Below are 22,270 nucleotides of genomic sequence, written 5' to 3'. Positions count from 1 at the left end.
TTTCAGCACCAGCCAGCACTTAGGGAACAGACTTTTACAACCCATTTGACAAGGCTTAAACACACACAAGGGCAGTAAAATGTATGACATTACATGCATAGATCTGAATGAAGTTTTAGGCCATCAAAAAAAGTAAAAGTAAAAGTAGTCAAATAGCCCATTTATTTTTTACCAAACATCGACTGTTTCGATCAACAGGTCGCGCACCTCTGCTTTAATCCCTTAATTCATACTGTATGACTCAGAACTAAGCAACAACAAAAAGTCCAAATTTATTTTGTGTTGAATACATTCATACAAGTGATATATATTAGTCCTGATGATTTGTAATGTGTGCTAGAAAAGGCTGGCCTAACTACACATTTGCATTACATGGGCACTATTTAATTAAAAGGTAAAGTGAAAACAACCTTGTTAGGAATATATACTGGTCACAGATGTTCAATAAGTGGAAACATATAAGCTAATGCATTTTGCAACAGTATACACACTCTTAGATATGGAAATTAAAGAACGGTATTTATTCACTCACAACCTCAAGTATCACATCCGTCTCTCAGCAGCTGTATTGAAAAAATAATTCCTTATACTTACAGTACATCGCACTTTCCTGGACACTCCACTCAAAGTGTTTTACAGGTAATGGGGATTCCCCTCCACCACCACCAATGAGCAGCCCCACCTGGATGATGCGACAGCAGCCATAGTGCGCCAGAACGCTCACCACACACCAGCTATCAGTGGTGAGGAGAACAGAGTGATCAAGCCAATTCGTAGATGGAGATTATGAGGAGGCCATGATTGGTAAAGGCCAGAGAAAAATTTGGCCAGGACACAGGGGTTACACCCCTACGCTGTTCGAGAAACGCCCTGGGATTTCTAATGACCACAGAGAGTTAGGACCTCGGTTTTACGTTTCATCTAAAGGATGGCGTATTTTTACAGCATAGTTTCCTTGTTACTATACTGGGGCATTAGGGCCCACCCAGACCACAGGGTGAGCGCCCCATGCTGGTCCCACTTAACACCTCTACAACCTTAATTTTTCCCAGGAGGTCTCCATCCAGGCACTGGCTAGCTCCAGTGGGCTGCCAGTTGTGAGTTGCAGGGTGATATAGATGCTGGCAAAAAAGTTTGCAGAATTCCACCAGGAGTAATTAATGGTCTCCTGTTGGCAAGTTTTAATTGTACACTTCCTTGTTAATCCTGTTTAAGGACAAAGACTTACTGACAGGATGTCTGCATGAAATGTAGTTCCTGGTGAGCAAACCAGTCAGATATTTGGGAGATGTCAGGTCTTCTTGCCCTCAGAATAATTCTGAATGATATGTCTAGTGCTGGAACACAATATTCAATCATTTCTTTTCTTATTCTAGCCCATAGTCTAGACACAACGCACTTTCAAAGCATAATTTGAATTCACATCAATCATCCTTATTTGCAAAAGTGTAAGATCACACATTAGGTATGGAAAAAAGAGAGTACTGTAAATTGAATGAATTGTGAATTGCTTTCTTGGATTTATTTAATTAATAAATTCTTAACACAAGATGACTATTCTGTACATGCTTTGATAAAATACATTTTGGTTATCTCACCCAATTTTAGTAGAACTGGTTTGCCAATGAACAAAAAAAGGTGTGCTGAATTTACTGCATAATGATTTTTCTCTAAGCAGTGTTTTTTTTAACATCCATCATTTATTTTCTTATTTAATCAAATTCAGAAAGTTTTATTGAAAAAAAATCAGTCATACCAAACCGACGGAGAGAACGCTGAGTGAATTACATATAGTACAAATATCTGAAATATAAAAAGAAATATCAGAGCTATGTGCAATAAAATACTCATTTCTATTGACAAATTAGCATATAACAAGAACTGTCTGAGATATTTATAAAAGTAACCTTTTTAACCTTCTTTCCTCCTAGAAATACACCACTCACAGTAAGAGAGACTGCCCAGCAATCTCCAGAGAGCCCAGTACAACAGGGCGAGAGTCCCAGTATCTCGCCCTGTTCATTGCACTTTGATGAAGACCGAAGGCGAGTTCTCCTGTTTGATGGAGTTGAGATGGTGGTTGACTTCGCTGGCTTCTGCCGACAGTTTCTCCTGCAGCTTCCTGTTGTCCTGCGCCATGCGCCGGCTATCCTTGCGCGCCCGCCGCAGCGACCTCTTGACCTTCCTGACCCGATCCCGCAACTGCCTGTTGCGCTTTTCCAAAAGCTGCACCTTCTCCTGCAGCTTCTTGACGCGATCCTCCTCCTCGAAGAGTGCCATCTGTACTGAGGAGCACAAGAGCTGCAGGAGAGAGGAAGAGAGAGGAAGCGTCAGTCCACGACACAATCTGCCCAGGGCTACTAGTCACAACCATCTATCCATCTATCCATCCATTTTCTAATTACTGTACTTCATCCACTTCAGGGTAGCGGGGGAGCTGGAGCCTATCCCAGCAAGCAACACCATGGACAGGACAATAGTCCATCACAGGGCACACACTGACACAAACACTCACACCAGGGCCAGTTTTCCCAGAAACCAAGTAACCTACCAGTATATCTTTGAACAGACACTCCCTCACCAGGAACCCTCATTGCCCCCGGGACAAAGCGCTGGGGGGCAGAACGGACAAAACTTTTCAACTCCTGGGAGCGGGAGAGGTGCTCAGTTACCAGTGCATCCAGCTGGGGCTGGCACCAATTGGATTTGATAAAGGGACACAGTACTTGCTTTGGCTGCTGGTGTCCCTGATAAAACACGAACTGTTGGACACGAGGAACACTCTCATCCAGCACAACGCAGAGTGGGGAGCGAGAGAGCTGGAGGAGAGGATCCTTGCGGACCTCAGAAGGAGGATGAAGCGCAACGTCGCCAAATGGGGAGCGCTGGACAAAAGGCAAGTGTAAGTGGAGGGACTCTTTAATTGAGCAAATCTGGTCCCATCATCCACTTGCACTGATTGAAAATGGACAATCACCGGACAATCACGTTTTTATTTCATGGTAGTTTCATAGGGTGTTAGCACGTGTACGGATTGTGAGAATGTTTACTATTTTGAGATGTTTTTCTTTGAAATAAAGTTTATTTTGATAGAAAAAATATATATTTGAACTGTGGGAGGAAACTGGAGCACCCAGAGGAAACGCACATGAACAAAGGGAAAACATAAGAACTCTACGTAGATAGCACCCCAGCAATTGAACCCAGGACCCCAGCGCTGCAAGGCAGCAGTGTTAACAACTGGGACACGGTGCCGCCCTATAGTGAGAACCATTACTCATTAAACTAATCATATTACAAGTAAAAAGAAAGCATACACACAGAAGCCACTCACTATGACTACCAATAAATCAGATTTTACACCAGTGTTTCAGGGGTATTTTAAAATATTTCATTTAAAAAGTACCCTTCATTAAATTAAGCCAGTAGCTTACCAGCTTTAATGACACAGGCACTTATTTTGCTGTGTATATCCTATATGTCTTTTTCTAGTCATTGATTTGTTGCGTCATCTACTATTTCCCACCATTTCATAACAAATACACAAGCGAATTACTAGGCATTACTGTGCAGTTGCATCCCTGGCTCTTTGTACAGTATGTAAAATGTACACATTGCAATGGAAGATGGGTCTATTAGCACAACCTCAATTTTCCATCTGCTGTTTTTAAAGGTGCCTCAGTAGATTCTGGCTACAGAATCAGCTGCCTGCAGATGTTTTGTATGATCTTTAGAAGTATGTTTAAAATAAACTTTGCAAGAGAAGATCTTTGAAAAAAAAACATTCATCAACACATTACCTTTTCCTTTCCCCAAACATTGTGCTCTTAATATGACAACTAATAAAGAAAATATCTGATACCCTTTATTCACAGGAAAAAGTACATCTGTCTATATGTCTTCCATTACAGCTGAGACAGTTGGCATACAGGCTGAGATCCATTCTAGCCAAGTATTTAGTCTGGGAATCAAATTATGATCATCTTTCAATGCTAAGAGTAAATTTTGAAACACAACCTTGCTTAAAATGTTTCAATGTCTTCTGAAGATGAAAGAAAGCAATGCAGTATCACAAAACACAATTCCCCTAAAGTCTGAGTGAGACACTTGTTGCCATGAAGCGTTCAAGCTTACCTTGGGTATTCCTTGTGCAAAAAGAGGACATTTTAGAGCTTACATTGGTGTACCTTATTTTAAAAGCCAGTCCTTTACTCCACCACCACCCCATCATCAGAGTTAGGAACATTCTCTTACTGAGATTTAAAATTGTGAGAGAGACTAGATCATTCAAGAAGGAGATCCTCTTTAAAAGCTGAAGGGGAGATGACACCAGTCCCAGTACAGCATGCTGGGATGTGAAGTATATGATCATCACTTCTCAAGAGTAAACAGCTGTGTTCTAATTGCCCTAAGATGAGTGCACAGACAACAGAGTCAAGTGGCAGCTCAGCAAATCAGGTACGGAGGGAGCCTTTACTGGGTTTTCACTGGATTGCCACTGCTGCACACCTACAAAGTGCACAGCTTATACTCTTCTTGACTTCTTCATTGTGCATTTCATTTTTTTCTCGTTTGGCATTTGCTCTCACCAGAAAGAGTCCTTACTGTGCTACATTGCTCCATTTTTCTTACATCTGCTTCAATGCTTCCAATCACTCCAGCTCATTTGAATGCGAAACCAAACCAAACATTTTTAAAAATCCCCATTGCTGCCTTCTTTCAAGTCTTCCACAAGTCCTTCTGACAATGATGGCCATACCGTATGTCCCTATCCTTCTCCTCCGGGTCCCCTTCTCTCCTGCCAAACTGCTGGACCCTGAGGGATCATGGAGCCGCCTTTTCTCACCCCAGCTTGAAGAAGCACATCTTTGAATTCTACCTCTCCTAGCCTCATGGAAATCAATCAGTTCACTGGAGTTCCCTTGATACTGCTCAATACTGACTTCTGTGCACCTCCTCATCAGGTTTGGCTGCCTTAAGACATTTTCATCATCACTCCATCATCACTCCTTCGGCTTTTATTCGACAAGAACCTTTTCTGTCACTTCACAACACTGTGAACTATGAACATCATCTCTCGATGTCACTTATCTTCTCGACTCCTTAATGAGAAGCGTGGCACTCCATACCAATGCAAGGAATGAGTGAAAGAAGAGATCAGAGCTGAAACTGCCTTAGTTAACACTTTGAAGAAGTTGTGTAGGGAACCCCTTGTAAATGGTAGTAGAAACAGGGCTTTTTGAAAGGAGTGCCTGTAAAGAATGATTTAAGGTCATGAATGAGTGGAAAGCTTGATGTGTGAAACTCGGAAGAAGTGAACCATGAAGGTGACACAGCTGTCAGAGGAAGAGATGCAGGAGAAAAGATGTAGACCTGGCTTGGAGGTCCTGAATTTCTGAAAAAAGAGGAGAACCCGTGAACACTACCTAATAAGAACAAGGGTGCAGACAAAACCCAGATGAGTTTTCTGTGATGGTTCATGATCATTTGAAAGACTTTAAAATATGTACTAAGGATATATGACTGAATGGATGAGAATGTATTTAAGTGGAACCCCAAAGAAGATGGGCAATGAATTTTTTTATTATAATATAGTTTTTCTGTACCTGCGTCCAAGCATTATGTTGTAGGTAATAGAGTAAACCATGGTGTATATGTTCACAGAAAGCTTCTTAACTTTTGTTTATTTTGTTGTAGAAATAAACTCTACTATTACTCAAAGACCTATTATGCAAAGACCTTTTTAATTTGAATTACCTCCCATTTGAATAACATAGTTCCGAACGAAAGCTGAAGCCTGAAGGTCTAAAGTGTATTCTGGAGTTCCCAAGAAAAAAGCGAAAGAAAACATTCATTCACAGAGCTCAGCCTTTCTTGTCAAGCAGGAAATGAACATGAGCAATCTCCAAGACATCTGTCTGATCTCAAAGCCATGGCTCCTCAGCATAGGCAGTTAATATCAGAGGTACCAGGACTCTCAAGACCTGCAGCTGCGGGCTCTTTGTCTTCAAGCAACAATCTATTTCCATCTTGTAAACTGATCCCCTTAATTGTAAATATGGAACAAAAAGGAGGTCTTGAGTCCTGCTTAGACCTTCACCAGTGCAAACTAATTCACAGCAGGCTTCCCACACAAAAGAGGAAAGCTAATAGTTAGATTGCAAGTGGAATGCCACAGTCACAGCAGATTATATCTTTGAGCCAGTTCACTGTTCACAGTGCGGACATAATGCAAAATCTGCCAGGCAGTGAAGTTTCATAGCGGATGAAATGAGCCCCTTCCTTTATGTTAAGGGCTTTGGAATCCTGCTGGGTAAAAAATGGCTACACAAAATACAAAAGGAATTACATGAACAATTGGAAAATTACAGCCTTTCCTTATGTGTCTGCTTCACAAATAATAATACAAAAATGCCAGGTCCTGCAGAGGAGTAGGTCTCAGCAAGGATTATGGGTTTTAAAAAAACAACACTTCACACATGAAGTATGAATAGGAAAAGATGTTTTCTTTTTGCCATGAGGTTATTTTAGTCTGGCCCAGGCCAAGGAATGGCAATAGGCACAAAGACAGCCTTCCCTCTCCAATAAACACAGATTTTGTGCTTCTGACCTAATTTCCAGAGGATTGAAGTACACTGAAGCAACCTGATAATTAAACTAACCCTTTGGTTCCTAAGCCATGTAGCCTTAATCTTTATCTAGTGTGTGGACTGATCTGTTATCCCTCAGAAAGTGGGGACCACAAATTACTTTATGCATAATGTTATAAAATACAATAGAATTAACCATCCTACAAATATAATATGCACGTTTTTATACCTTCATTACCCTTTATTCTTGATCTTCAGTTTAGAAGCCTTCACAGCTTAACCAGCCATTATCAATAAATGTTTAAGACTGTGCATGTGTAATACACAGAACATTTCATGATTGTTTGAAAATTATACTTGTGCAATTCATAGAACTACCCACTGTCATTCAATCTCCATTTTAAATTAATAGATTGATATGGAATTATCTGAACAGAGACGAGCTGACAAATATTTGTCAACACAAAATGGAAATCAAGCAGGATTCCGGCAGAATTAGGGGTTTAAAAGTAAAGTTACTATTGTTCATGTTAAGCACTAATAATTCATAATTCATAACTGTATAACCCCAGCGTCGTGGCCAAATTTTGGCCATTGGTCCTTATCAATCATGGCCTCCTAATAATCCCCATCTATAAATTGGCTTAATTACTCTGCTCTCCTCCCCACTGAGAGCTGGTGTGTGGTGGGTGTACTGGAGCACTCTGACTGCCGTCGCATCATACAGGTGGATGCTGCACATTGGTGGTGGTAGAGGGGAGTCCCCATTACCTGTAAAGCGCTTTGAGTGGAGTATCCAGATATATATATATAAGAGTAAGCATTATTATTATTATTATTATTATTATTATTATTAAACCACATAAAAAGAAAAATCTACACGGTAACTTGTAAAACCTCCAATGTACATCACTAAATTTCTGAAATTTCTAGGTTTGCTCAGCACCATATTCTACGATTCAGAACGAGGCAACCAAACGTCCGGTGATGTAATGAGGGCCTATTACATTGTAAACAAGCAGCCTTGTAAATACATCTCTTTTAGTCCAAAATAAATATTGCTTTTGATTATGAGATGATTTTGCTGACAAATACTACCTACTTGTTAACTCTGCATGGAGATCATGTTGGAACATTTGTGGTAAATGTCTACTGTACAACCTGTACTTACTCACTCGTGTATCGCATTACATTGGTCATTACAGTGACTAGCGAGCAGGAAGGGCCACTTTATATCACAATTTTCACAATTCTCCTGCACGTGGCAAGACCAGGGGTTTGCAACTATGTAGAGACCATACAGTACTTTCACAAAGTTCATGATTTTGTGCTTAAGTAGGATTGTCAATTAATGTATTTTCTGCAAGAGATTTAATAATCGGTCTGAGAAATTTAGACTGTTGTTCCCCTTTAATTATTCATTGTTGAGGCTGTCTCCTCTTCTTATAGCAGAGCCACAGCATCAGTGCTGCTCTCCTTTCCTTACTAAAACAGCATTAGCCTGTAGACGAATGCGGGAGCTCAGAGTGGAACTGATTGTTGGGATGTTTAATGTCAGGCTCCAAGCACAGATGTCTGGGAGGGGCAGTTTGTCAATCCTTCCCCCTGGTTTGCCACAGTGTGTCATTATAGCAAAAGCAAAGTAGAGTGAAGTACAGTTGAATGAACTGATAGTACTGATGGTAAGGAGATGTATGGTACAATATGACACATAGAACAATAAATCCTGGCAGAACAAAGGAAATGCATAGTGCGTGTAAAGTCATGATAAAACTGTTGGAATACTGGGGAGTTTTACCATGATACAATTTCTTAGGGGTGCTATTGCTGAGCCATTCAAAACTGAGCAAAGCTAAGCAATTTCCCTTGTATGATTAATGAAATTACACAAAATAGCTACATTAAGAACACAAACACTGTACATAAACTACTAGATACTGTGAGGGTAAGGCAGTTTCAGACAAGATGGCAGCTCTAGCCTGACCTAACATTTCCCAGAAACTCATGGGGAATGTCCTGCTACCCTCGGTTGCCTGACTAAGTAGGAGAAGACAATTGGTCAACCAGGGGGTAGTGTTTTCCAGGATAGAACAAATGACCCTGTGTGGAACAGAGCTTGTGTTATCAGAGTGGTGATAAAAGTTTCAGAAAGAGACTTGGTTTTGGAGTAAAATGCTTTCAGCAGAATCTTAGAGAGACTTCAGAGTTTTGGAATCTTTCTATGAAGCTGTTAAGCAGCTTAGCTGCCCAGAGTCTGTAGAGAGGGACTTATAGACATTTAGGAAGTATCTCAAAGAAGAGCTTAGGCTTGTTCTGTTTTGTTTTGTTTTGTTTTAGTACTATTAATAAAGAGCACAAGCTTTGTGCCTTATGGCTGTGTTTGTGTCTGTTTTCCTGAGACCCATATATTAAAAGACTTACTTATTACAACCCCAACCCCCAGGTGCATCACAATACACAGGCACTTTCATTTCACACTGAAATACATGTAAAACCAAGAACAGGAGGCACTTCCTTCCCAAAGGCTTTAGGAACTAGCTACTCAGTACTCTTGTTTGTGCACTTTTCTTATCAGTATGATTTTTTTTCCAGAGAGAGTGAGTATAAATGTGTCTATGGGAGTACACTGTAGATGTTACTCATTCTCCAAAATACTTTTTTAGCAAAGAAAAAATATATTTAAAAGTTCACTTGTGGTTTAATTAAAGAGCACTCTTACAGTAAAAGAGCAGAGTGCCCTTTGCTTACTTTAAATGAAGTGCTGCTATCCTTTGTAATACACTGCGTAACTATCAACTTCACTCAAAAGAACAAAAACAAATTGATTAGACAAGCAGCAGGCACAGTCATTCTTTAACAATATGAGTCTGCGATGAAAGCTAGAAGCATTAAAAAAGGAATTAAATTACTACACCACAATAAAAGACCACATTGCATTTAAGAAGGTAACATGGAGTACCTCAATCATTTATCCTGAGATGAAGACAAATTCAAATGCAGAAACTAAGTCCATAATTTTAAACATGTAGTACATACTATAGTAAACATGAAATCATTTAAAATATATAGACTTATAGTTGTCAGCAGGCCAATAAATGACCATGCTGACGTTTTGGAAACACTATCTCGGACAGCTGTTAGCCAGGCTGAATGTGGCTCTGACATTATAACAGGTTCCCACATAACCAGCAGTTGTGATGTCTAGGACAGGCCTGGACAACATTTTCAGAAGCTAATTATCATTCTCTGGGCAATGGGTCATTTTACAGTCTTAAATTGTACTAAATCATTTTACTGAGATTGTTTCAATAAAAATGGTAAAGTTAGGAATGCGTTTCTTCTTAATGTCAATTAGACTGTCAGCTGTCAGTTACAGGAACATACTGCACATATTAACAAATAAACTTTATTTTATATAGTGCCTTTGAAATAATTTCTCAAAGTGCTTAACAGTTATAAAAGAAACAATAGGTCATAAAATAGTTTGGACAATATAAATCAAGGGTTTTGAGCGCAGAAGAAAAGTCAAATGATCCAATACAGACATCAATTAAGTAAAAGCCTTCTGAAAAAGAAGGTTTTGAGTCTGGATTTGAAAGTGCTCAGGGAGGGTGACTCTCTGATACCCTTGGGAATAGGACTTCAGAGCTTTCTGGCATGGCAAGAGAAGGCCCTATCAACCATAGGGTGTACAAGGGCTTGGGGAACCAAGAGGAGACTAGAGTCAGATGACCCAAGGCTGAGATGTGGGGAGGATGAAGAGGATAAATCAGATAGGTACTGAGGTGTCAAGCCATGTTTAGCCTTATAGGTTAGCGTGAGGACTTTTAAGGCAACTCAAAGCCTTAAAGAAAGCCAGTGCAAGGACTCCTGGACAGGAGTAATGTGATCACTTGAATACAACCTGGTCAGGATTCTGTCTGCCGAAGTCTGAAGATATTGGAGTTTGTTCAGTGTGGATTTAGAAACCCCTAGTGAGAAGGGAATTGCAGTAATCAATTCTAGAGAAGAGGAATGTGATAACCAGCTTTTCAGCCAAACACAACAAGGAGTGTAGTCTGGTAAAATTTCAGGCAAAACTAATTAGTTTTTAAGTAATAGGTAAAACATCCTTCACAGGAAGCCCGAAACAGCAAACAGTTGTCACAGCCATCATTATTTCTGTCATCACACACCAATAACTAATTAATCACCTATGCAAACCAAAATAATTCATTTGCTTACTTCTACTACAGCCTGAAACCACCATCTCTGCAGCAATTTAGGAAGCACTGGTTCCACCACATCGTCTTGAACACATACAATATCGTCTACACACTTTCAAACTGAGTCAGATTAGCTGATCAGCTGCCGGATACTCGACCAGCACCTGCCTCCACTGCGTCAAAGCAGAACGTTCTCACTGTGCACTACAGTTCACCTTCCTCTCTCCGGTCTGACAGCACAGGCCCCAAGCACTGACGAGATAATTCATGGACAGTGCTACTTTGAAAGTCAAGTCTGACTAAAGACCATAATCATAAAACAGGTGTTGCCAATCATTTGCACTTACATTATAATTATATTGGTAATGCACGATTTCCTTCGAGCTCTATGTGCACAACAAGCTTCTGTATGACAGTTTATCAGCCATTATTGTTGCCACATTCAGAACCAAAGCAAGACTGGGACTGGTCTATATTGGAATGGGAGACCTCAAAGGAAAACCAGGTTGCTGCTATAAGTGGTGTTGGAGGACCTGCAAGTGATGCTATTTCATCTGGACCAGAATTTCCAAAACCAAAGCCTCAGTATGGTGACAGGGGATGCTGTGCTGCAAGAGGTATTTTGAAAGAGGCTTTAAACCGAGGACCAGACTGCTTGTGATTATTAAAGATCCCTGTGAGAGGGCAGTGACTCCAGACAAGATGGAGGCTCTTGCCTGGACCACATTTCCCAGAATGCCGTGGGAGAATGTGTTGCTGCCCTCAGTCACCTGACCGGTTGGCGCAAGACATTTGGTCAGGCAACAGTTTTTTACAGAGGTTGTACAGTGGGCAGATCCTCTGCTATGCAAGCTGCTGCTGACGAGCCAATGAAGGAAGCCCCAGATAGACTGAATGAGTGGAACTGTGAGCTGTGAGTTTTGTGATGAGCCTCAGATTAATAAAAACTGGCAAGCAGCCTCACTGTGCAGTTTGACAGTTAGGGACTGAAGACGTCAGTCAGGAGCTTGAAGAAGAACTAGGTTTTTGTTCAGTTGTTTCAGTGTTTGGTGTTATGTTTCCTGCACCTGGTTCATATCTTAAGAGCAGGAGTGTTACCCCCGGTGTCCTGGCTCAGTTCCACTCTCTCCTTGTAGTTAGGTATCTCATCTACCTGTAGTTTCCCATGAACAAAATGATTAATTTCTCAGTTTTACACCTGACCTGTCATGCTGTGGAGCTGCTAGCCCATAATGGCTACCACATGTCAACCTGTTGGGTGCTAGTCTTCAGTGGTGGATGAAGTGAATCCCCTACTGTATACAGTACATAACGTGCTTTGAGATGAAAAGTACTGTAGAAATGCAATTATTATTATTCCGCTACGAGTTATAATGTAAGATCCCTACGGGGCTTCACAGGCAAGGGGAGTGTAGAAAGATATGCAGTCACGTACAGTATTGTTCTCCTCTACCTGACAAGTTCAAAAGAACGTATGAGCGGAAAACAAAACAAAAAAAACCTGCTCTTCACTCAGATGCTGTCCATTTCTGCTGCACACAGTCCAAAGGAATATTTTCACATCAGCACAAGCCTTCTCGGGGGATTACAGAGGATTCACTTCTTTCACCAGCTTACAATCAACTGACAGACTCATGAAATCTCCATCCATACTTTCAGGTTTGAGTGGCATTTCTTAAAACTATATTAGAAGGCGAAAGAATTTCAGAAGAAAAGGCCCATGTTACTGCATGAAAAAAATACCTGCTGTGGACTTACTGTATGAAAGCAAGAGTTTGTCATGCTACGTGTTGTATTAGTATTTCTTTTTATTACTGTGTTGCATAATAAATACTGATAAATAATGTACATCCTGACTAAACTAAATACATTTACTGAAAGCCATTAAAAATGCAATAAATACCACAGTTCCAATACTCCTTTGTTACATGTTAAATAACTATCGGTGCTATGTAATAGTGTAATTCAGGAATATTTAGCATGACCCTCTAGAGAATTCCTGCAACAGTCAAGTCACTGTAAATGTGATTAAATGCACAGAAACTAAAAGAGGCAAAGGGTGGAAATACAAAGCAGCCCAATAGAAGGGTCTTACTGCGAGTTCCCAGATGTTCACCAGGGTTGAGAGCAGGGGTCAACAATCCCAGTCATGAATACCCCAGTGCCTGATTCTTATCTACACAGCTTAGCTCCTCGTTTCTTAATCCAACCTTCCACCAAACTAATAATTAGCTTAATTAGAAATGTTTTCCCTTGAGCGCCTATTAGACTGCTAGTGAACGGTGAGATCGTGAAGTAGATCAACACACCTCTTTTTAGGCAGATAAAAACGTTGTCAACCGTCTAATTAAGCAAATAACTAATTAAATAAAGAATCTGATCAAGAGAGCAACAAAGCTCTGCAGATACTGGGAGTGTTCAGCCAGGGCCAGAGAGGCTGCTACTACTGCCAAGAAGAAGGATGCCTTGAACAATATCCTTGGCAACAATCAGCATCTACCAACATCTACTGCAACTGACTAAAAAAACTGGCTGTAGGGTACAACTTCTGTTTTAAGCAAAACAGAGTTTTAACTTGCACTCCTCCTTGATTTCCTTAATTTAACATATGATATACAGTATAGTAAAATGAAGTGATTTAGAGGAGACATTCAAGAGTGCTTTGAAGTATTATTATTCCTCAGTTGCCGAAGATACATCAAGCTAACTTTCATCAAAAGACAGAAAATTAAAGTGTCCCGATTAACACCAGCATAAAATTGTTTTTTTTTTTGTTTTTGATAAGAATGCCTTAAAAACAACTGCCACAAGACTCAATTCCCTTTATTCTAAATGAAATGTTGAAACATTTTTAACTCTTTGCAACTTATGCTCTTTCAGACTGTACCAGTGCAAGACTTTTGATTTTTTTTTAAATCAAACTCCCTGCATGAAACAATTTGCGATTTATGTCTGGGCACAACCTGGGAAAGGTAACAGCCTGCTTTTCAAAGATAGATCTCTGCAAGACAAGACATGCTGATCTGAGGATCCACAGTGTGTGTCTATGGTTCCCACGGAAATTAAACTTTTTTAAAAATAATGTGTTGACTTATAAAATTCACCAGTATCATCACAGCTGAGTTAATTAAGGTAATCTTCTTGACCTCTCTTGTCTTGCATTTTTGGTAAGGATCTGTTGATTTTAGGTGTAGAAGGATAGACCTCTGTTTTTCCTTACATTTCTTTGGTCTTTGTAAATGCTTCCTAAAAGGGATCAGTGCAAATCAAGTATTCAATACTATTTAATGCTCTCAACTTTAGAAGAAAAAGAAACCCCAATAGTTGGACTTTTTAGTAATAAATCAGTATCATCATGATTAAAATTTGTTTCAGTCAAAAAAATGTTTTTTTGCTGGATCATAGTACTCTAAAACTAATATGACCATTTTGTTTCACAATTAATGGATCACAAGACCTAAAAAAATGTCTGCATTTCTGAATACTCTACTTTGAGAAAGGTTGTTAACCAAAACACAAAAACCATAAATTATGTAGAATAAAACAACATACTTGTCGTCTGAACTGCACGACTGGTTGTCAGATGTTGTTAATGTGCTACAAGGGCGAAAATACTGCCTTCAAAATAAAGCTGTTGCACATGAAGAACCGTAATTTCTTGTGGGCAAATATGCATGTGCTTGAAGAAATTTCCAGCAGTTCTCCATTGTTAGTTGAGGCCATGGTTATTTCACAATGTAAGGACATCATTATCATCCTGTTATAAGGCATAAGCTACTGTAAACTAATAATTTCAAACATGCAGTATATACTTACTGTAGGAAACATGAAAGTACTTAAAATATAACGACTGTGACAATACAGTTTGCTATGTATCAGTCTAATAAGAATGAGTCATTATTTGGCAACCAGGTAAAGTTTTTTTTCTAGTAGTAGGGGGTGAATACTGATATTGTAGCTAGATTTACTGTAAGTACTCTCATGCTTTCAATTAAGCATTGATGAAATGTTTCATTTTCTCAAAAAAAGTTTAGATATTTTTTTAGAAATGTTTAGGCATGTGCTTCAAAACAAAGTTAAGAAGTTAATGGACTCATATTATCTAACGGATTATTCGATCGAAATAAGAATATCACAATACTCGAAAGTTGAGGTATAGAAAATGGTGCCTTCTCATTCATACAGCACAAAGCAGGGGAGCCTAACTGTGGCCCTGGGGCTGTAATCCATCAGAATTTATAGGTCTCTTTAAATCAGCAGGCTTCCCAGCTTCCCACCTTCAGAGCCGGGAAGAGCTGTTAGGCTGCTCCTCTTAAAACAACAGCTCTCTTCAGAGCTCAGCTGCAAGGAAAACGTGCAAATAGAGTGACCCTCCAGGCAGGGAGTTGGGCTTTGCCTGAATAAAGCCATGGTGGTATGAGACAAAGGAAAGGGAAATACAGTAATGTAACATCTGACACAAGCCAGTTCCCCAAGGGGAGAATAATTTTATTTTGGGATCCTTACTTAAATGTTCCTTGTTCTGTATGTTGTAATGCTGTAGTCTAAGGCCCAAAATATGAGCTTGATTGACAGCTTTTCTATTCTATCGTCACCTCATTGCACAATAGTTACCAACACAGGGATCTGTAATGGCTTACTCACAAAAGGAATACTTAAGGAAAGGATTTTTCATAAAAGGAACCAGATTAGTTGGTGCTTATTGTTCAATTTAGATCTAAAATGCAACACAATCTGAAAAAATGTATGTCTAACCACTGTGTAATTATTCTAAACCACACATATTTAAAGCTAAAATCTACATTAGGAGTAAATGAGAAACGTCACAGATCTATCTTTCTGATTTTAAAAATGAAAAACAAATGACCCCTTAAAACAACGGACCTGCCAGTACAAAAGCAAAGTCTGTAAGAGCAATGAAGATTGTCCGTTATCTTTATTTGTTTTTGTCAAGAGATTGCTGTGAAGACTAAATAAATCCATGGCTGTGGAGAGCAAGATCACTTTGTTTTTACTGTTTTCATTCTATTTTTGTAAATGGTGTCCTTCCCCAGGATGATTTAATAAGGCAATTTCCTGTGTGAAGACCACTTGACCTCTCAACATCAACTACTTTATTTTGAATTGGATCTGACAAAGGAGCAATGTAAATCAGTAATGAGGAGGAGAATAACTTCAACCATTTTACATAAAAGGCCCCAGAGATTCCTGCCAGGTTCTCATACTCATAAACAAACATGAAAAAAAACACTTTATAAGCCATTAAATACAGTAGTCCATTCTCTGTGAGAACACTGTGCTTTGATCAGTTATTTTACTTAGCTTAGCTGATGGCAAAACTTATTAATAAAGAGGAAAATCCTCTAGATCTGATTTCACCGGCCAAGCCAAGACATTATCTTCAAAATAAAAAAAAGAAAAAATCATCAAACTGCACAGCCAGAGCAGGTCATGGATATCAAAAGCAACTCTGTAGGCTTCATATGGACCTCTGCGTGAAAATACCTCTAATCCACAAAGCAGCTCCTTGAACAAGCACATCACTTGGGTCAGCTGCTCTAATGAAATACAAAGTCAACAGCGAGGAGCAGTATCTCTCCCCAAACCTCAGAGCTTTTCTACCTTCTCCTACAAAAGAACTACAACTGCTTTAAAAAAAAACAGGATGATACATTTTGTGTCGATATAGTAGCAGACATTACTAACGATGAAAAAATTGCTCGGCTCAGAGATTTATAAAGAAGTATGATGTGACATACTGTACACCCATAACCTTACAGCACATTTGACCTGTTATTACAGAGTTTCAATCCTAATCCTAAAAACACATTCAGTTATATTCCGTGTATCCACTGCCGTGTTTCTGATCCTCTAGTTGAAAGGCCAGTGCTGCCTAGAAGGCATTTTTTAGCATTTATTTTGCTGACCTTTATCTAAAGCAGCTTACCTTCGCACCCATTGATACAACTGGGTATTTTACTGAAACAACCTGACTGAAATTCCTTCCTCAAGGGTACAACAGTAACCCACCTGTAATGTGAACCCACAATCCAATTACAAGTCCAGAGCCCTAACCTCTATTTCTTTTGTAAGACTATAATAAGAATACCAACCATACTATGTCATTACCTTATTCTCTATACTGTATATACTATTAACAAGGTTAACATTTAACTTCCTTTTATCTTCTGCTTTTGTATATCCTTAACCATCTAATAACAGTGTTATTTAGAGGTTTTTCCTTACAGAAATCTAGTTGTGGGTTTCTTTTTTTCAAACGCCTTTGACATTTTCAGACCTGAAATGCAGTTTTATAAGTTTAAGCTTATATAAACTTTTATAAGTTTGGTATACTGTACATAACAAATCAAGCCTCCCTTTAGTTAAAATCCTGGGCTGAATTTTTGAGATCACCACAAATCTGTCACTGCCTTGTATCATGTTAATATTCACAGACATCACATACAGTAATCATACATTTGTCATGACATTTGACATAATCATCCTCCTGCCTTCACAACAGAATTTCACCCTTTTAAATATGAATTATTATATATTTTAAAGGCTGTTTTAACATTGTGTTTAAACATTTTCAGCAGAAAAAACAGCACCAGCAATGTCTATATTCCATACTATAACTTTCTTGACAATATATTTCTGTTAAGTACTAACATTTCAAGAAAGGGTTTGGTAACACCCTTTGTCTAATTTTCCCTAAATCAAAGAGTAAACATTGCCTGGCTCCTTGATTATATTTTCCACACACAGATATTCACATCATTTTGAGCAATTCATCAACCAATCCATTTTCAATAAGTCTTGATGAGTGTCATGAAGCCATCTTTGCATTATCAGAAATCCATTCATTTTTGGTGAGGGACACAGCAGTCTAGAGAATATTCCAGAAGAGCAGGGAACAAGGCAGGACATTAGTCCATCACAGGGCACACATACTGCAGCTCTGCATTGCTTTAAATTTGGTTGAGCAAAATGACTTTTCCTTCTTCCTTTTAAGGCTTTTTGCTTGGAATTTCTCCTTAGCTGTTTTATGAGGAACTAACACATTATCATCACAATCTTAATTGTGATTAATAGGGATGAACTTCACTTACAGATGTGTGTGCAATCATGTAGGGAACAATTACTCTTCTACAAAGTAATAAGTAATGCAAATTACTCAAATTACTCAATTGCTGGTATACGAAAATGTTAAATCTGCACTACAAAAGGGTCTGTTATTAAATTAAGACATTTACTTTGAAAAACAAAAAATAGTTGAAACATAATGTCAAAGATTACTGAAACACAAATGTCATGACATTTGTGGCAGAAGTCTTTCAAAGATACGGTCATTTTTGCTTCCATTTTATTCTTGTGTTTGATTTGGAGTAACAGATTAAAACATTTTGGAAATTAGCCCTATAGGTGAAACATCACTGCTGGAAAGTGCAGATTCCTGTGTTTTTTTAAATATCACAGAGCAAAAAAATAAGTGTTCTTCAATATTTCTGCTTCACGCAAATGATCTTCAATATCCCTGCTTCACAGTTTTGGATCTCCATCTATTGTCTCCTCTCCCACGGGAACATTTTCACTTTGCTTATAAGTTATTTTCTTTCTTTTTTTACAGCTCAGTGAAAAGCTATCCTCACATTTAAACTCATGGCCAACTTGCAGAGTGAAAATGGCCAACTTCACCTGAAAATGAGATTTCACAAATAATTGGGGAAAAAAAGTGAAATTGCTTAGTGGCTGGAGTGTGATTTTAATACGTTTTTACCATTTAACTTGTTTTATTTCACATTTAATGATCCTTGACTATTATGTTCGGGCATCTGAAACTAGAGAAAGGTGGGGCACTGTGTAAATGTAGGAAATAAAATGATTGTAAAATTAACAGCTTCGGCAATCACTCTGACATTTTTTTCAAATTCGATACTTGATTGTTGATTTGACTGAGGACAACTGAAAGTCACTTACAGTGGACACTGAAAAGCTCAGTCTCTAAAAATCCCGATGTTTGACATCAATTTGTGATTCAGGAAATCCTTGCTCCTTATAATTACAATCCCCCAGACAGCCATAAACTCATACCTTTCCACGGTAATGATGTTACTTGCCTGAAACACATTTTTCTCACAAAACGACTTCCCTGTTATTACATTCTACTGCCACTACATAAACTCTCAAGTGCGTCCTTAACTTTAACCTAATTACAGCTTCTGGTGTAACTCGAACACATGTTTGCAGCAACAGTCTGACAGAGTCAAACAAAAAGCTGGTCCACTACAGCAAACCAGGCAAACCTACAGATTTGAAACTAGTAAAAGATAAATGTTTTCATTTTTATCCAGAGAAGCAGAAGAGTGTCAACATATTATGTACGAATAATAATTCAGTAGTTTGGTCAGACCCTTATATCCATCCATTCATGAGTTTTGTACAGTAACTGTACATATACTGATGAAAAAAAGAAAGGCAACATTTTCTGGGATGAGAATACTATAGTTATAGCTTTTGTACTGTCACAAAAAGTTGTCAATTTGTTTTAAGCCCTCTGACCAGCAATACAGCTTGTGTAGTGAGGCGTTGCAACTTGCCAATCACATGAAAGCTCGTTACGAGCACTTTTACTCAACAAGGTCCAGGTGGAACAATGCCTGATCAGGTCACCTTTAAAAAGGCCTAATTCAAAGCTTAGGTCACTGCAAGAAAAAGGCCACACTTAGTCAATTTCCTGTGCATTCCATAATGCCTCGAATGTCACCAAAAGCAGGTTTCAGCAGACCGGCAGGACAGATGACCGTCCAAGATCCAGTCGCCCTCGAGTGACCACACCAGAGCAGGACCCACACATCAGACTGGTCCATCTGAGAGATCGTTTCAGATCTGCCACCCGTACTGCTGCTGAAACTGCTGGCAGACACAATGTCCGCGTCAGTGACAGGACAGTGAGGCTCCATGCTGCTGGCCTTAGAGCAAGGCGACCTGTCAGAGGCCCTGTGCTCATACCTCCTAGACGTCACACCCGACTGATTTGGGCCAAACAGAGGCTGCGATGGACTCGTCAGCAGTAGCATCAGGTCCTCTTCACAGATGAGTCACTCTTCAGCCTGTTCCACGCAGACGGGAAGGCCAGAGTGTGGAGGAGGAGGTGTTGCGTTCCTTTTTTCCATCAGTATATATAAGTAGTTGGAAAGGCTCACCTACTGTAGCTAAGAGAATGAAATCCTATCCAAATCTTGATAGGTGTCCCCCACCCCCACACCCCCAATACGAAGAGGCGTGAGCTGGGAAGTTTGCAACAAGGGGACTGAAGGACAGGCAGAGAGTGTCAGAGAGATACATGAAGGGAAGTGCAAGGTGCAAGACTTATAGTATATTCGTAGGCGAGCTAAAGTGTGCAAAATTCTAAACATCCTTAAGTTTGGTGAAGCACAATGCATTGACTCCTGATTAGACCTTTTATCACCTCACCTCAGAGAGCAATAACTTCAGGACTGTTTCCAGTCCTGTCACTTTTATTGCCATCCGCTCGGTTGGCTTGTAGCACATTCACCAGGTGCACAGACTTCTCATTTAAATGTTGCAGGTTTGCCACTTTTGCATGAGGGTAGTAGTCTTGTATAGTTCTATCTGACCCGTAACTAGAAAAGCAGTTTCCTCAGACACATCCCCTGTCCATATCATTCAAGAGAATGGCGCACACCACAATAGGTGAGGAAACCAAAAAGACAGTAAATCACAAAACAGAGCTGAGCAAAGCCCTGGGCTAGGAATGTGCAAGTAGTATGTAAACCCCTGACCTCCTGATAAATAGACCCAGACAGTGTTGAAGTATCCAAAGAGTTTTGTCTGTATTTCATTGAAAATCATCTTTTAGGTTAATGTAGCTGCTTTCATAACCATAATTACAGTGCGCTCTAACAAATCAATACCTCCCCATTTTGCACTTAAGTTACTGTGTCTGTGTCACTTGAAATAGCAAGAATACAAAAATTGGCGAGAATTCAAAAGCTTTCCCATTCTTTTCAGAAACTCCTTCCTGGAAACTCAAAACAGCTCCACTAAAATGCAGTTCGCCACCTGGCTGTTACATAAATAGGCAGGTTTCTCACAGATGAAAGGAAAGGATTTGTTAAACTCTCTGATGTTAGTTTAGCGGCTTAATGTATAATCTTACTGTATCTCATCAGCAGAGCTGTTCATGTCTTAGCTGTGAGAGTCTTGGCTACAAAATATTCCTTTTTACTTGTTCACAGACTGTATTTTATTCTGACCTGTCAGTTCATTACACTACAAATCACAAAAAGCTGAATATTAAATATACAGTATGTGAAACAAAAATATTTTTTACAGAAGTAATGCACATCAGAAAACCAGGTGAAAAAGAACTTCTGAATAATGCTTATTTCTTAATTACAATAAGTGATTGTTCTGTGGTTCGGACTGGATGATAATGTTGATTGTGCTTTATGTTTCCTTGAGATAGGGTGATTCTCCTGTTATGTGATGCCAGAACTGCAATAAATTAAACTATTTATTGTGTGCGAACAATCATTCTGTTTGCGCCTTGTGCAAAATAAAAAGATGAAGCTACAGAACACAATGGAAAAAAAGTATTCTGCATACAGGTACAAACAGGGCCAGACACATCAATACAAACTTTTCAGGCAGTATTAGTGACAGATCCAAAATGAGTTTACTTTGTCATACTGACAGGAAATTCATGAAAAGGGCTGAATTCGTTGGGACATTAACAACAACGTCTACTTCAATGTTTAAAGGATTAAATTTAATTAGAAAATAGTCTGCAATTGTTTTTAATTACTGTTCCTAAAATGTGAAATTTCCTTTAAATAAAGTAAAGAGTTCTGTGTGAAATAAGGAAATTGAAAGCCCTAAGACAAGCAGTGTGCATACTCCGTGCACAGCTATTTCACGAGCCTGTACATTCCTGTCACAGTGGGAAAAAGCCCTGAGCATTTCATTTAAGGCTTGATTTATGGCCCTTTTGAAAGTTGTGTATTCTGCTATAGTATTCACTCCAATACTTCTTTTTCTCTTCTCAAATACAGTATGCACCTTTCACAAACGATTTTGAAAGCGATTTTTAAAGTATGATAAAACCAATTTCTAGCCACAGCACAGCTGATAAACCTGCCATAACCATGTTTCTATAAGCACCTACACTTGTTCATTTAAAATTGCTTTTGTTGGGCAAAGAAAGATTTTTGTCATGTTCTAATGACACGAATTTAACCTCTAACCATAAGCGGTGTTTGTGTATCACACCTTTATAACCTCCTAGAAAGAAAAGAAGAAACAAGGCATTGAAAGTAACATTTAAAATCAAGCAGAAAAAAAATCCAATAATGCCAAAGAATTTAAATGAAATTAAATCTATCTTATTGCCCACATAATATCTGCCTGGGGTGACAAAGACTAAAGGCAAATGTGATCACAGTCTGGTTT

The 22,270-nt window shown here is 39.1% G+C and overlaps 1 protein-coding gene across 1 annotated transcript in view; it reads right to left on the bottom strand.

Moving 5' to 3' along the window:
• Window positions 1-248: 248 nt before the first annotated feature.
• ccdc3a (coiled-coil domain containing 3a) overlaps window positions 249-22,270 on the bottom strand; it is a 32,057-nt gene continuing 10,035 nt past the window's right edge. Inside the window, exon 3 of the mRNA XM_088645294.1 lies at window positions 249-2,301. Coding sequence (XP_088501420.1) covers window positions 2,020-2,301 — 282 coding nt within the window. The 3' untranslated portion in view covers window positions 249-2,019. The remainder of the gene's footprint in view (window positions 2,302-22,270) is intronic.

The sequence above is a fragment of the Lepisosteus platostomus genome, chromosome 9 (assembly GCF_059453375.1).
Source record: "Lepisosteus platostomus isolate fLepPlt1 chromosome 9, fLepPlt1.hap1, whole genome shotgun sequence".
In the NCBI taxonomy this organism is placed as follows: Eukaryota; Metazoa; Chordata; class Actinopteri; order Semionotiformes; family Lepisosteidae; genus Lepisosteus; species Lepisosteus platostomus.
Note: the sequence above shows the minus strand (reverse complement) of the source record. Positions and strands in the feature narration are given on the sequence as shown.